Source organism: Moschus berezovskii, chromosome X, assembly GCF_049115385.1.
Source record: "Moschus berezovskii isolate FMDL1 chromosome X, NW_MosBer_1.0, whole genome shotgun sequence".
Taxonomy (NCBI): Eukaryota; Metazoa; Chordata; class Mammalia; order Artiodactyla; family Moschidae; genus Moschus; species Moschus berezovskii.
Window position 1 is genome coordinate 99,508,681 of NC_142488.1, and position 15,150 is coordinate 99,523,830.

General features: G+C 45.1%; 1 protein-coding gene across 1 annotated transcript in view; it reads right to left on the reverse strand.

The window, feature by feature from the left end:
• The window catches only part of GUCY2F (guanylate cyclase 2F, retinal), a 104,321-nt gene that overhangs the window by 24,016 nt on the left and 65,155 nt on the right, over positions 1 to 15,150 (reverse strand). The window contains exons 10-13 of the mRNA XM_055393331.2: positions 10,728 to 10,877; positions 5,422 to 5,570; positions 2,301 to 2,464; positions 1,319 to 1,511 (exon numbers count right to left, since the gene is read on the reverse strand). Of these exons, the coding sequence (XP_055249306.2) occupies positions 1,319 to 1,511; positions 2,301 to 2,464; positions 5,422 to 5,570; positions 10,728 to 10,877 (656 nt within the window). The remainder of the gene's footprint in view (positions 1 to 1,318; positions 1,512 to 2,300; positions 2,465 to 5,421; positions 5,571 to 10,727; positions 10,878 to 15,150) is intronic.

Below are 15,150 nucleotides of genomic sequence, written 5' to 3' on the forward strand. Positions count from 1 at the left end.
TTTGAACTGTGCTGTTGGAGAAGACTCTTGAGAGTCCCTTGGACTGCAAGGAGATCCAACCAGTCCATTCTAAAGGAGATCAATCCTGGGTGTTCATTGGAAGGACTGATGCTAAAGCTGAAACTGCAATCCTTTGGCCACCTCATGCGACGAGTTGACTCACTGGAAAAGACTCTGATGCTGGGAAAGGTTGGGGGCGGAAGGAGAAGGGGACAACCGAGAATGAGGTGGCTGGATGGCATCACCAACTCTGTGGACATGAGTTTGAGTGAACTCTGGGAGTTGGTGATGGACAGGGAGGCCTGGCGTTCTCTGATTCATGGGGTCGCGGAGAGTCGGACACGACTGAGCGACTGAACTGAACTGAACTGAGGGTATATAAACACTGATATAAAAAAAAAAGTAGTCTTGATTCTGCTGTCAATCAAGACTCGACTCGCTTTCTTTTCTTCGCTGACGCCACTCATCCTGAGGGTATCCCTGGACTCTGCCGAGGCTGGACCTCGGTACATCACTAAAACAAGTTTCGATGTTGCAGGCAACATGGACATGTTCCTACGTAGCTATGAGATTTTTAGTCATTTTTCTGCCTAGAGACAGGGCAACACATACAATCAAGGGGAAAGAAGCATGGCACCGAAATGAGTGAATATAGTCAACTGTTCTCCACTCATCTTCTGCCACCTTTGATAGAAAAAGTGGAATGTGACCCGCTGGAGGGATCAGGGGAAGTGGGAGCAGCAGGTTACAACTTCACAATTAATCACTTCCTGAGACCTCAGACCACTAGGTGGGCTTTAGGTTACCCTGTAGCAATCCCAGAGAGCCTCATGTCCAATGTTGAGTTTCCTCCTGTATAAAAACAGTACCTAAAGGAGGGAACCAAATTTTAACAGCATGTATTATATATACACAAATTTTCCCAAGATGAACTTAGTCATCAACTATATGCCAAACACCAACACTTCTGTATGCCCTTCCGTGCCTGCCCTGTGGGTACTTGGAAACTGAAGAACAATAACACTTTTTGGTCTCAACCTCTTCTTAGTCCCAGCTCTAGAAAACAGCTCAAAAGAAATCTGACCAGCAATCTCTTGCAGTGTTGAGCTTGTTATTTTGAAAAATGTGATATTATATGCATTTTATTTGGCCTTCGTTTTCAAAGGGAGACCAATGGAAGTGGTATACTATTTAAATTTTAATTCCTAAATAACAGCATTCGATAAAATTGCATCCTTCCTTCAATTTTGGAGTACACACAGGTGGGTCTCATATCAAAATTGCTCTCTGGAACATATTGTCCTGCTAACTAAGGTACCTTGTAGACATCATGACTGCCAATAATGGCATCAAAGAGGGTGTACAGGTCATTGAGAAGATCCACCACCTCAATGGGCTCACTCATGGCTGAGATGGTAGTGAAGCCCACAATGTCGCTGAAGTACAAGGTGACCAAGTCAAAGCCCTCTGGTTCGACTGTGCAGCCCTTTTTGAGAGATTCAGCAACTGATCTGAAAAGCAGACACAGACATTCCTCAGAGGACACAGGCCTCCCTCAAGGCCACATCTGCTAGAACACAATTTCTCCAAAATTCACTGCTTAGTAGGTAAGAAGGAAGAAAATGTCACTGGGATGCAAACACTCATTCTTTCATTTATTTTACAAACAGATATTGAGTGCTTACAATGTGCCAGGCAATGTGCCAGGTGCTGTAATACATTACTGAGTAGAGAGTCCTGGTTTGTTCCTTTGTGGACTTTTTCCAACTCTCTATCCTTCTTTCTCTGCTTCCCCCTGACCCATCCACTCCACCCCACCTGGGGGCTCGAAGTGTTCCCAGGAGGTTGCCTTTGCAGGAGACTAACTTCCCAGATTATCTCCTAGCAGATCATGATAAGGGGACTTGAAAAATTTGGAAAGGGTAGCAACACATAAGGCTCTCACTCTAAGGAAGGAAAAGCCTAGAAAAACAACTCAGCTACTTCCCTCTAGGAGCTCAAAAAACTGTCTCCTTTTAATTGGTCAACTTCCAGGCAAAGTCATGAAGTGACAAATAGAAAAACCAAGGCATCAAAAATGTAAATGACTAGCATGATCCACAAGAAGTGGAAAATTAGGAAGTGTGCTCTGCTCCCTGGGTTTTCCAATTCTTTCATTTGAAGGTGTGACTCAAACCTACTGGGAGTAGAGAGGGTACAGGACATGGGGAGGGAGCAGTTAGCTGATGGGCACTTTTTTTTCTATTTTTAATAGAACACACTCTTATAAGCATTCACACTCCTCAGGTGTTCACACATACGGTGGTAGCATCTGTGTTAGGAGCTTTTCCGTTTTCTGTTTTTCAATTTCCAGCTCTTCAGTTCGCTCCTGGATCAAATCTTCCAAGTTGCTAGAATATTGCTCCAGCATCCGAAGCATAGAGTCGATAATATTAGTCTTCTTCCCTTTATTGAAAGTTTTAAACTGGAAGTAAAGCAGAAAGAGAGTCAGAGAATTCTTACTCCTTAAACTTAGAGGTGATGGAGCAAGACCCTTTATCATACATCCCTTCCTCTAAAATGCCAGGGCAAGAGAGGTAAACCAAAGTATAAATAGGAAAAGTCACTTCTCACTCTATTGTCACCCTGGCCCATTCACAGGGCTCTCTTTCCCTGAGTAGTTCTTTCCCTACCCTTCTGGTTCTTTCAAGTCTAAGCAAAGGTGCTCTCTGGTCAGTATCCTTCAGTTCTGAGGTGCTAACACATAAGCAGTAGCCACTTCAAAGGCAAGAGGATTTGGTCTGGAGCTCAGGCCAGTTGTGAAGTGGGATAAGGGAAAGAGGAGGGCTCTTTTACTCTTCTAGATCATCAACCTACAAAACTATATTTGTCTTCTAATGCCACCATGTTACCAGTTCTTGGACAGCTGGAGGTTCCTTGACCTCTTAAATGTGACCCAAGATCTACATTTTTTTTTTTTATGTTTGTTAGTTGCCCAGTTATGTCTGACTCTTTGTGATCCTATAGATTGTAGCCCTGCAGGCTCCTCTGTCTATGGAATTCTCCAGGCAAGAAGGCTGGAGTGGGTTGCCATTTCCTTCTCCAGGGGATCTTCCCGAGCCAGGGGTTGAGCCCAGGGCTCCTGCATTGCAGGCAAATTCTTTACCATCTGAGCCACAAGGAAAGCCTGGTAAGATCTACATGGTAAGATCTATCCTTATTTCTTACCATGGGGCCCAAGAATAATGGTGTCTCCTAACACTTGGCCTTCATGTCAGGGTCATGTAGAAATTCAACTGGTCTTGCCCCTGATCCTTTAGAGGTGGCTGCATGCCACAGATTTGCAATATGCCCTCCTGGGACCCTGTTCATCTACAGGGACAAGGAGCTTGTCATAACATTGGTTTGGTTCAGTCACTCAATCGTGTCCGACTCTTTGCAATCCCATGAACTGCAGCACACCAGGCTTCCCTGTCCATCACCAACTCCTGTAGCTTGCTCAAATTCATGTCCATTGAGTCGGTGAGGCCATCCAACCATCTCATCCTGTCATCCCCTTTTCCTCCTGCCTTCAATCTTCATGAAGGGTTAGCCCTTCCTTACTGCTGTATTCAGCAGGCAAAAGGCTGGGTTGATACCAAGACTGGTGGTAATTTTGCTCAATAAACACCTAGGAATCTGTCCCAATGAACCCTTTTATACACATAAGGGTTCACAAGTGTTCTACGTAGCACTCAATGCCCCAGGGCTAACACTATGACCTTCCTTCTGAGCCTGGTCTACATTGGCCTCTCCAGCAAGGTCCTATTGGTAATTGCAGGAGCAAACTCAGATGCTTTGGTGCTCAGATGCTCAGTCGTGTCTGACTCCGTGCGACCCCATGGACTGTAGTGCACCAGGCTCCTCTGTCCATGGGATTCTCCAGGCAAGAATACTGGAGTAGGTTGCTGTGCCCACCTACAGGGGATCTTTCCAATTCCCCTATTGCCTAACCCAGGGAGCCTCCTCCTCTTCCCATTTCAGTTGGATTAGCTGCAGGGATTGGGGGGGCATTTCAGTGAGGGCAGCCCCAAGCCATCCTGTTTGAAGGTCATATGATGTGCACTCCCTCTATCTATCACCAGCTTCTCTGCTGCCTTCTGAAATAACATCTCTAGCATCAACACTAGGGTGAATGCTTTTCTTCCTGCCTCATGGTAAGTTTTCAGAAATTCGACCTCCATGGTTCTGTGCCTTTTCCCTACTACTACTGAACACCTGTTTGAGTGTCCTCAAGAGACTCAGCCAGGCTAATGGAGGCATTCTGAGCTGGGGACATGGATAACTCAATATTCAGGGCCCCCCAGGCTTTCAATCCAATTCTTTCTGTTTTCCACCTCAGATACCTGCCACTCACTGAGCATCTCAGTGTGGTACACCAGCCAGGTTCAAAAGCCTCTCCACCACCGCTGACACAGCACTCCCTCAGTTTCAATATCCTTTCATTTGAACAAAGCCCTCAAGCGCATGCTCTGACATAGGAACCGCACCCTAGCAGGGCTCCCTTAGCAGGGCTCTCTCTCTCCGCTCCTCATTTTCCCTGTTGAATCCCGAATTCTAGGGAAAGAGTCAAGCTCTTTAGAAACTCAGTATCTTAGGGAAGGAACTTATAACTTTTCATGTACTTTATTGCCTCAAGTAGGGCTTCCCCGGGTGGCTAAATGGTAAAGAATTTGCCTGCCAATGCAGGAGATGCAGGCTTGATCCCTGGGTAGGTCCCCTGGAGAAGCAAATGACAACCCATTCCAGTATTCTTGCCTGGGAAATTCCATGGACAGAGGAGCCTGGCAGGTGACAGTCCATGGGGTTGCAAAGAGTCAGACACAACTGAGCACACAGGGCTTACTGCCTCAAGTAGTTCCCTAGGAACCAAAGGAGATTCCTCCTGCTTTTGTACTCCATGTTTGCATTTCCTTCCATCTTGAAACCCTTTCAAACTCCTCATATTTTTCCATACCCTCCAAAAACAATCTGGCTTCACTTAAATGAGATACTCATCAGAATTCTCTGGAGTTTCCAAAGCAAATAGGGCTCTATGAGGGTCCCCATCTATTCCAGGGTTCACCGACTCCTTCTACTAATGGTCTCAATGGCATTGCCTTGCAAATGCTTAGTGGTTCAAGTTCATCTTTGCAAGGTCAGTTAGGTCAGATTGTGGATGGTATGGAGCAGAGGTTCAGATACAAGAGAGACCAAAACGAATCCTAATGCTCTTGGGGGATGTACTGGAGATGATCCAGCACCGAAGGGCCTTCAGATAGCAGTTCCGTGCTTCATCCCCATAATGCCTTCTTCTCTTGCAAGAGGGTCCTTCCACAGTATGATGAGAACCCAAGGAGTTTGTTTTGGTAGGCTGGCTTCAGGATAGCTTCTGGGCAGTGTTAAGCTTCACAGAGTCCTTACCTGGTTAAATATTTCATCAAATGTTGGTCGTTGTTCTGCAGCCTCAGCCCAGCACTGCTTCATCAGCTGGAGACATTCTGGGGGTGCATGCTCAGGAGGAACCACTGGTCTGTACACTGGAGGAGGCTTCTTAAGTCTTTCTATGATTTCTGACAGGAAGCAAAAAAAAAAAAAAGGTCGACCAATTGTGGGGAAAGTACCAACATTTGGTAAAGATAATTGAGTTTTAACTAAGAATGATGTTGGGCAAGAGAAACCACAAAAAGGCCATCTATTTCACTTTCTCCTTAGGTGGCCTGAATATAAACTATATCTGAGCAAAGGCTATATCAATCAGTTGAGAAAAGGAGTGAGAAACTATTAATAATTAACTGAGGTATTTGGTATCATTTAAGCAGATTCAGAAAACAAAGATCGTGGCATCTGGTCCCATCACTTCATGGGAAATAGATGGAAAAACAGTGGAAACAGTGTCAGACTTTATTTTTTGGGGCTCCAAAATCACTGCAGATGCTGATTGCAGCCATGAAATTAAAAGACGCTTACTCCTTGGAAGGAAAGTTATGACCAACCTAGATAGTATACTAAAAAGCAGAGACATTACTTTGCCAACAAAGGACCGTCTAGTCAAGGCTATGGTTTTTCCCATGGTCATGTATGGATGTGAGAGTTGGACTGTGAAGAAAGCTGATCACCGAAGAATTGATGCTTTTGAACTGTGCTGTTGGAGAAGACTCTTGAGAGTCCCTTGGACTGCAAGGAGATCCAACCAGTCCATTCTAAAGGAGATCAATCCTGGGTGTTCATTGGAAGGACTGATGCTAAAGCTGAAACTGCAATCCTTTGGCCACCTCATGCGACGAGTTGACTCACTGGAAAAGACTCTGATGCTAGGAAAGGTTGGGGGCGGAAGGAGAAGGGGACAACCGAGAATGAGGTGGCTGGATGGCATCACCAACTCTATGGACATGAGTTTGAGTGAACTCTGGGAGTTGGTGATGGACAGGGAGGCCTGGCGTGCTCTGATTCATGGGGTCATGGAGAGTCGGACACGACTGAGTGACTGAACTGAACTGAACTGAAGCAGGCTTCCCTGGTGGCTCAGTGATAAAGAATCTGCCTGCCAATGCAGGAGATGCAGGTTTGATCCCTGGGTCGGGAAGATCACTTGGAGGAGGAAATGGCAACCCATTCCAGTATTTTTGCCTGGGAAAGCCCATGGACATACGGCCCTGGTGGCCTACAGTCCATGGGGTCGCAAAGACATGACTTAATGACTAAACAACAACAAAAATCATTTAAGCACAGCTTCGTTCTGCTTCTGCTACATATTATTTATGTTTTTATTGAGATATAGTTGATTTACATTGTTGTGTTAATTTCTGGTATATATCATAATTATATATGAAAGTATTAGTCCCTCAGTTATGTCTGACTCTTTGTGACCCCATGGACTGTAAACAACCGGACTCCTCTGTCCATGGAATTCTTCAGGCAAGAATATTGGAGTGGGTTGCCATTCCCTTCTCCAGGGGATCTTCCTGACCCAGGGATTAAATCCACAGAGATCAAATCTCCTGCATTGGCAGGCAGAGTCTTTACCACTGAGCCACCAGGGAAGCCTGTGTTATACAGTAGGACCTTGTTATTTATCCATTGCTTCAATGATCTGGCTCCTTTCACCCACCCCCAAATATCTAAGCCTTTCAATCCCCACAGTAGACCCAATTAGCCCCCACTGAAGGCCCAGGTTATGGACCCTGCTTGGTCTCTAGGAGAAGGGAATTAAGAACACCATTAAATCATTCAGGGCCTCATTGGGATCCTCCTGGCTGCTACTACTTGACTTCCACTCTGAATGGAACATTTACTATGCATCAGACTTTGCATGGTCTCTCTGCTTCCAGCCTAGCTGTCTCCAAACCACTCTGAAAACATGAATTTGGTCATGTCAGTTTTTTGCTTGAAATCTCTTTATGGATTTTTATCACCCACAGGATAAAATCCAATCCCTGACTATCTCTTCAGCTCATTTCTTATCCCTAGTCCCCTCTTCACACCCTTGACTCTCACATCCTCATCATGAACCAAACCTTGCTGGCACCACCAGTGTGTCTTTCCTACCCTTGCCTTGGCTATAACCCTCCAGCAGTATGGCTTTATACCACATAAGAAGTATCACCTAGCCTCCATGAAAGAATTTCAGCTGTTGCCTCTGCTCCTTGTGACATGACACCTTCTGCTCTGCTAACTCAGGCTGGCCCACAGGGTGATGGTTTCTCCATCACATCTCTCACCCCAGCCCCAGTGCAATAGATTCCATGGAAATTGACCCTATGGAGTACAACTGCCCCACCCAACTCACTAGTACAGGGAGTCTCTTTCTCAGAATACCATCAAGTTCCCTTGTCCCTGTGTCAGAATACTGACAAGTGAACTAGGTCACCTCTGTCCTTAGGCCCCGCATGGTTCATGTCCTTGAGGAGCTAAAATTTCAATTGGAAAGATAAACAAAGACCAGCAATATAAGTGCTCTAGCAGGCATATGCACAGGAGAGCACAGAGGGGACATCTATCTCACACTTAAAAGGTCAGAGAAGGTTTCCCAATGAAGGTGACATGAGTTGGATGAGGCAAGGTGGTGAGAAGGCACAGGCAACACATGTGGAGGCACCGAGGTGAAAGAGATGGTGGTGATTTCAAGGCACTGATAGTCACATAGCTTAGCTGGAGTATGAGGAATGATAGAAGATAAGCCTAGAGATGCGGCTAGGGACCAGATTGTGTGTCTTATGTGAGGAGACTGGGCTTCATTTAACTTGTGATGAGGAACTGTTGAGGAGGGGGTTTAAGTAGAAATAAAGCTTTTAGTGGGGCAAAACACTACTAAGTATTTGAGGTTTGGTTTGATTTTGCATTTTAAAAATCTTGTATTTTGAAATACATTTAGACTTCCAGAAAAGTTGTAAAAAACTAAAAGTACAATAATTGCCTATATCTCCTTTACTCAGCTTCCCCCTAATGTTCACTTCAGTTCAGTTCAGTCGCTCAGTCGTGTCCGACTCTCTGCGACCCCATGAATCACAGCACGCCAGGCCTCCCTGTCCATCACCAACTCTCGGAGTTCACTCAAACCCATGTCCACAGAGTCGGTGATGCCATCCAGCCATCTCATTCTCTGTCGTCCCCTTCTCCTCCCGCCCCCAACCTTTCCCAGCATCAGAGTCTTTTCCAGTGAGTCAACTCGTCGCATGAGGTGGCCAAAGGATTGCAGTTTCAGCTTTAGCATCAGTCCTTCCAATGAACACCCAGGATTGATCTCCTCTAGAATGGACTGGTTGGATCTCCTTGCAGTCCAAGGGACTCTCAAGAGTCTTCTCCAGCACCACAGTTCAAAAGCAGCAATTCTTCGGCCATCAGCTTTCTTCACAGTCCAACTCTCACATCCATACATGACCATGGGAAAAACCATAGCCTTGACTAGACGGACCTTTGTTGGCAAAGTAATGTCTCTGCTTTTTAATATGTTATCTAGGTTGGTCATAACTTTCCTTCCAAGGAGTAAGTGTCTTTTAATTTCATGGCTGCAATCAGCATCTGCAGTGATTTTGGAGCCCAAAAAAATAAAGTCTGACACTGTTTCCACTGTTTCCCCATCTATTTCCCATGAAGTGATGGGACCAGATGCCATGATCTTTGTTTTCTGAATGTTGAGCTTCAAGCCAACCTTTTCACTCTCCTCTTTTACTTTCATCAAGAGGCTTTTGAGTTCCTCTTCACTTTCTGCCATAAGGGTGGTGTCATCTGCATATCTGAGGTTATTGATATTTCTCCCAGCAATCTTGATTCCAGCTTGCGCTTCTTCCAGCCCAGCGTTCCTCATGATGCACTCTGCATATAAGTTAAATAAGCAGGGTGACAATATACAGCCTTGACGTACTCCTTTTCCTATTTGGAACCAGTCCGTTGTTCCGTGTACAGTTCTGACTGCTGCTTCCTGACCTGCATACAGGTTTCTCAAGAGGCAGGTCAGGTGGTCTGGGATTCCCATCTCTCTAAGAATGTTCCACAGTTTATTGTGATCCATACAGTCAAAGGCTTTGGCATAGTTAATGAAGCAGAAATAGATGTTTTTCTGGAACTCTCTTGCTTTCTTCATGATCCAGCGGATGTTGGCAATTTGATCTCTGGTGCCTCTGCCTTTTCTAAAACCTGCTTGAACATCTGGGAATTCACGGAACTTATAAAACCACAGTACAGAGGAAGTTAATATCAGTACAATGCTTATTACTAATCTAGAGTCTTTATTTGAATTTCATTATTTTCCCCCTAATATCCTTTTTTGTTTTTGTTTCACAACCCAATTCAACATCCATATCATATCTCATTGTTATGTCTCAGTCTCCTCCAGTTTGTGATGATTCCTCATTCTTTCCCTGTCTTTCATGACTTTGATACTTCTGATGAGGCCAGTCAGAATGCCTCTCAGTTGGGCTATGCCTGATGTTTTCTCATGGTAAGATTGAGGTTATGCATCTGAGGGCAAGAAGACCACAAGGGTGGTACTGTGCCCTTCTCAGTGCATTATGGCAGGGGAGACATGATGTTGATGTTCCTTGATCACTTGGTTAAAGCAGTGTTGGCAGGGTCCTCCACTAATAAACTTACTATTTTTCCATTCCTAATTCATTAATATCAAGTGAGTTCACTCCAGTGTTCTTGCCTGGAGAATCCCAGGGGCGGGGGAGCCTGGTGGGCTTCCATCTATGGGGTCACACAGAGTCGGACACAACTGAAGTGACTTAGCAGCAGCAGCAGCAGTGAGTTCATACTTTTAGAATATATCAGCATCCTGTTTCCCCTCAAACTTTTGCCTGGTAGCCAAAGATTCTGAAGGGAGATAAGGATGAAAGACTATGACGGGTCACAAGGAAAGAAGGGGAAGATTCTGACATCCAGGAGCATCATGGAGGGGGCACTGAAATCTCTGGCAGGGGGTATCTGAAAGGAATGGTAGGGGGCTACTAAAAAAAAAAAAGCTAACATAAAAGTCCTGTAGCCTCTTGGCTTATGTCATAGTTCGGAAAAGGACCAGCTTCTTGGGTGGGGGGAATTCCTTCCAAGTGCCTAAAGAGTTCTGGCTCCAAGTGCCACCTGCAGACAACACAGGCTGCTTGCAAACCAGCAGGCATTTAGCACAAACACAGAACTGTGTTCACTCTTTTGGCAAATCACAACAGCCTAGGTTGGCCTGACGACCTGGATCATGGTGGGGTCCTGGTACCTTTTTCACATCTCCTGCTTACCTTTGGCAGGCAGATCCATCATGCAGAATGGGGTGCCCCGGACCATAACTTCCTGCATGATGATGGCAAAGCTATAGACGTCTCCTGCAAAAGAACGTAACCTGCTGCCCCTTGGGGCTCTCAACAGTTCAGGGGCTGTCCACAGCAACTCTGAAAAGAAAGCATTGTGTAATGAATCCAGGGAGAATTAACTGACAGCATTTGCAATGCCCTCGAGGGCTCCAAGGGTGCTGTTTTATTGACTGCTTTATATTTTTATTAAGACAGACTGGCATGCTAGTGCTGCCCTCCCGTCCCCAGGGTCTGAATCTATGAATCTAGGAATTACTCACAGCAAAAGCATACTACTTTCCCCACCCCAGGAGCATACAGGCAGACACAGCAGAGGTGTGAGGAAGGGCACAGAAGCTCGAAATAGAAAAACTATCTGGTGCTGGCTTTCTTGCTCTGTTGAGCCTTCAAGTAGCAGTTGGCCAGCTTCCAGGGAAAGGCAAGTGCACTGCCAGACTGGTTGCCATGGATTTGCTGTGTGCTGAGATCTACATGTGTCTGGTAATTTGAATGTGCTGGGGCTCGGGGATTCACAGTTGATTTCTCCAGGTCTTAACTGAAGATTAGAGGATCCCCAAGCCTCCTCTGTTCCTTGCAGAGCAAAAGGGTGCAGCAATTCCTTCAACTCAGTTCCACAATTTTTTATTGAGGATTTACTATGTACCAGGCACCATGCTAGGGATGGGGCAGTGGCAGAGATGAATTAGACCTTGCCTTTGCCCCTGCAGAATTCACAGACCAGTTGGCAAGACACATATGTGTACCCCTAACTGCAATACAACAGAGATGATGATGGAGGCCACTGTATAGTGTATACATAGTCACTCAGTCACGTCTGACTCTTTGTGACCCCATGGGTTGTAGCCCATCAGGCTCCTCTGTCCATGGGATTTCCCAGGCAAGAATACTGTAGTTGGTTGCCATTTCCTTTTCCAAGGGATCTTCCTAACCCAGGGATCGAACCCGCATCTCCTGTGGCTCCTGCATTGGCAGGCAGATTCTTTACCACTGAGCCACCTGGGAAACTCTATACTGTAAGGAAGGATATCTATTAAAAGACAGTATTAAGCACCCATTAAAAAAATATAATCTCTGCAGGTGATGCTAGTGGTAAAGAACCTACCTACCAATGCAGGAGTTATGAGACTCAGGTTTGATCCCTGGGTCGGAAAGATCCCTTGGAGGGCATGGCAATCCACCTCCTGTATTCTTGCCTGGAGAATCCCATGGACCGAGGAGCCTGGTAAGCTACAGTCCATAGGGTTGCACAGAGTCGGATATGACTGAAGAGACCTAGCACACACATGCATGCTGCTTTCAAAGAGTTATGGCAATTAGAGACTCAGAAATTTGGGGCAAGGTTCCTTAAGCAATATATAAAGAAATACCGATTAATAATGGGAATGTTTTACATTGAACGATATGAAATTGCTGTTTCTGTAGCTCAAAAAATGCTTCAATATTGGCAATTCCATGAGATTCGAGCTAATAAAAAAAAAAACTGAGCTGATCAAATTATTCCAGGAAGGCTTCCTGGAAAAGTTAAATCTTAAAGGAGCTTGTTAAGAAGGTCAAGGATGCAGTTTCCTAGAGCTGAGAGGGTGAGGGCTTTGCAGGGAGAAAGAACAGTGCGTGCAAAAGAACAAGTGGTAGAAAGGAGCAAATTGTGGATGGGGGTGATGATAAGCAGATTAACTTGGCTGAAGAGAAGGGCTCTGTTAAGGAATAATGAGAAATGAGGTTGATGAAGTGGGGGATGGAGGGGGCTGGAAGAATGAGGGCAGGAGGCGAGAGGCCCCGAGAGCCAAATGAAGGCATTTGGAGTGAATACAAAAGGCAGTAGGGGTGCTGGAGCTGGAGAGGGATTTGATGAAAGTTGTGTTTGGGAAGATTAATCTGGCAACCTGCACAAACTGGATTGAAGAAGGAGAGAGGCTGGAATCAGGGAAACCAGCTAGGAAATTATTACAGCAAGAGCCAGAGGTGAGGTGCAAGGGGTGACAGCAGCAAGATGAGGACCGAGATACATACAAAGGTTAAACTGGACAAGAAAGGGACAGGGTGCTCCTCCATGGGAGAGAGATGGAATAAACAACAGGTTGACAACCAGACAGGGAAGCTGCAGAAGACTGTCTGCTGAGGGTGGGGGTGGCGAGGAAAAGCACTGGCTAACTTTTCAGCTTGTCAAGTTTGGGGTATTGGGAAGAGAAACCAAAGGACAAGACCCTAGGAAGCAGGGAGGAGGGTAAAAGGTCAGATTATTTTGGTTTGTTGCTGAAACCCAGGAAAGAGAAACTCACCCTGGAAATTCTTATTTGGAGCTCATTCTGATCTAAATGGTGGTCCAGGAAATTCTAGCCTCACCCCAAACACATACTCATCTCACTTTGTCTTCCAGGTGTCCCCAGTCTTTGTCCCCCAACTCCCCTGCCGGCTCAAGGAGTGTTTTGCCCATCAGTCACCTTGCCTAGGTGAGCTGATGCTTGCAAATAAAACTGAAAAGACCAAATAGTACTTTAGTCAAAGGAATACATTACTGACCATCGGATTTCAGGCATATGTTTGGGGTGGGGCAGGGAAAATAGTATGAAGCTGGTTGTTCCTGGCATCCTCTCCCTCTGCACACTTAACAGCACAAGAAGGGAAAAGAGGACACAACTCTCGGTTAAAAAGCTAGGTGATTAAATACAATCATTACCAAACAGTATTTTCAGGGAGCACTTACATGTATGTTGCTAATGGCTACAATGCTTTTTCTGCATTATACTTATGTAATTGAGAGTAGGCAGTAATGAATCCACTTACAACATGCCCCCATCTCCCCCTTCCCTCTCCAGGGCCCAGTAAGAGCCACTGCCTACCATTAGACTTGAACTCTCAGAAAAAAAAAAAAACTAAAAAAAATCACTTTGGCTTGTTTTGTGTTTACTGGAACCAGAGCTAACTCTTAGCCCTGCTATGGTGATAAAATCAACCTTGGAGAGCCAGTGATGCGATACAAGAGAACACAGAGCAAAAGTCAAGAATCCTGGGTTCATAATCTCAACTGGGTCACTAATCAGCTCACCTTCCTAAACCTGGCTTCCCCAACTGTAAAATGGAAATTGAGCCAGACGATCTACAAGGCCTTCCAACTCTAAGATTCGATTAGCCCTGTCATCTAAGGTAGGGAGCAGAAAGTTTCTTTATTTCTTCCATTCATTGATTCAACAAACATTTATTCCAACAGGTACGGTGAAAGGCCCTGTGGGAGGCAAACTTATTTCTTGCGTTCGCAAGACTTATAGTTTAGGGAGGGAGAGAAGACAGCTAATTAAACATGTATTACTAACAAAATGTGGTATTAAAACAAAGGCTTAAAGGATCATAAAGAGGATAATTTCACCAAGCCTAAGGGATCATAGGAAGCCTCTTGAATCATTTGAGCCTTCTGGAAGGAGTAGAATTTAGCCAGACTCAGATGAGTGGGTAACAGTGGGAAGGGAAGAGTGTTCCAAGCAATGAACAATGTATATGTAAAGTTCTGGAAGTAAGAGAGAACCTAGTGAAAATAAACACCTGGAAGGCGATCAGCACTGCTGGAATATAGAGACAGTGGTTAAGCAAGAGAGGTCCTCACGCCAAACCATGAAGGACTTGTAAGCCATGTAAAGGAGTTTGAACTTTATCCTAAGAGCAGTGGGAAGCCATTCAGTGAGTTTTGGCACAGCTGTAACATGATCAGATTTGCAGTTTAGGAAACTCCCTCTGGCCTCGGTGTGTGAAGAATGGATTGAGCATCCAGATTGCCCTTGCAATTTGGAGAATGGAATGAAAGTGTAAGAGGGAGAAACAGGGAAAGAGACAGACACAGTACACCAAAAAAACAAAAACAAACAAAAAACCGCTGCAGGTACCCTGTCCTAACTCTAAAACTAGAGTTTCTTAAGTTTGAAAGTTGCCAACCTGTGAATTAAATGGAATTCTAGGAAGCTGGACATTGTGTTTTATTTTAGAGGTGAGTAATTTTGACAGGAAGATAAGTACTTCCCACTCAGCAGCTGTCATCCAAACATCCTAGTCCTAATACCAGGCAACTACAACATTCAGAAAACAAAGATCATGGCATCTGGTCCCATCACTTCTTGGGAAATAGATGGGGAAACAGTGGAAACCGTGTCAGACTTTATTTTTTGGGGCTCCAAAATCACTGCAGATGCTGACTGCAGCCATGAAATTACAAGACGCTTACTCCTTGGAAGGAAAGTTATGACCAGCCTAGATAGCATATTAAAAAGTAGAGACATTACTTTGCCAACAAAGGTCCGTCTAGTCAAGGCTATGGTTTTTCCAGTGGTCATGTATGGATGTGAGAGTTCGACTGTGAAGAAAG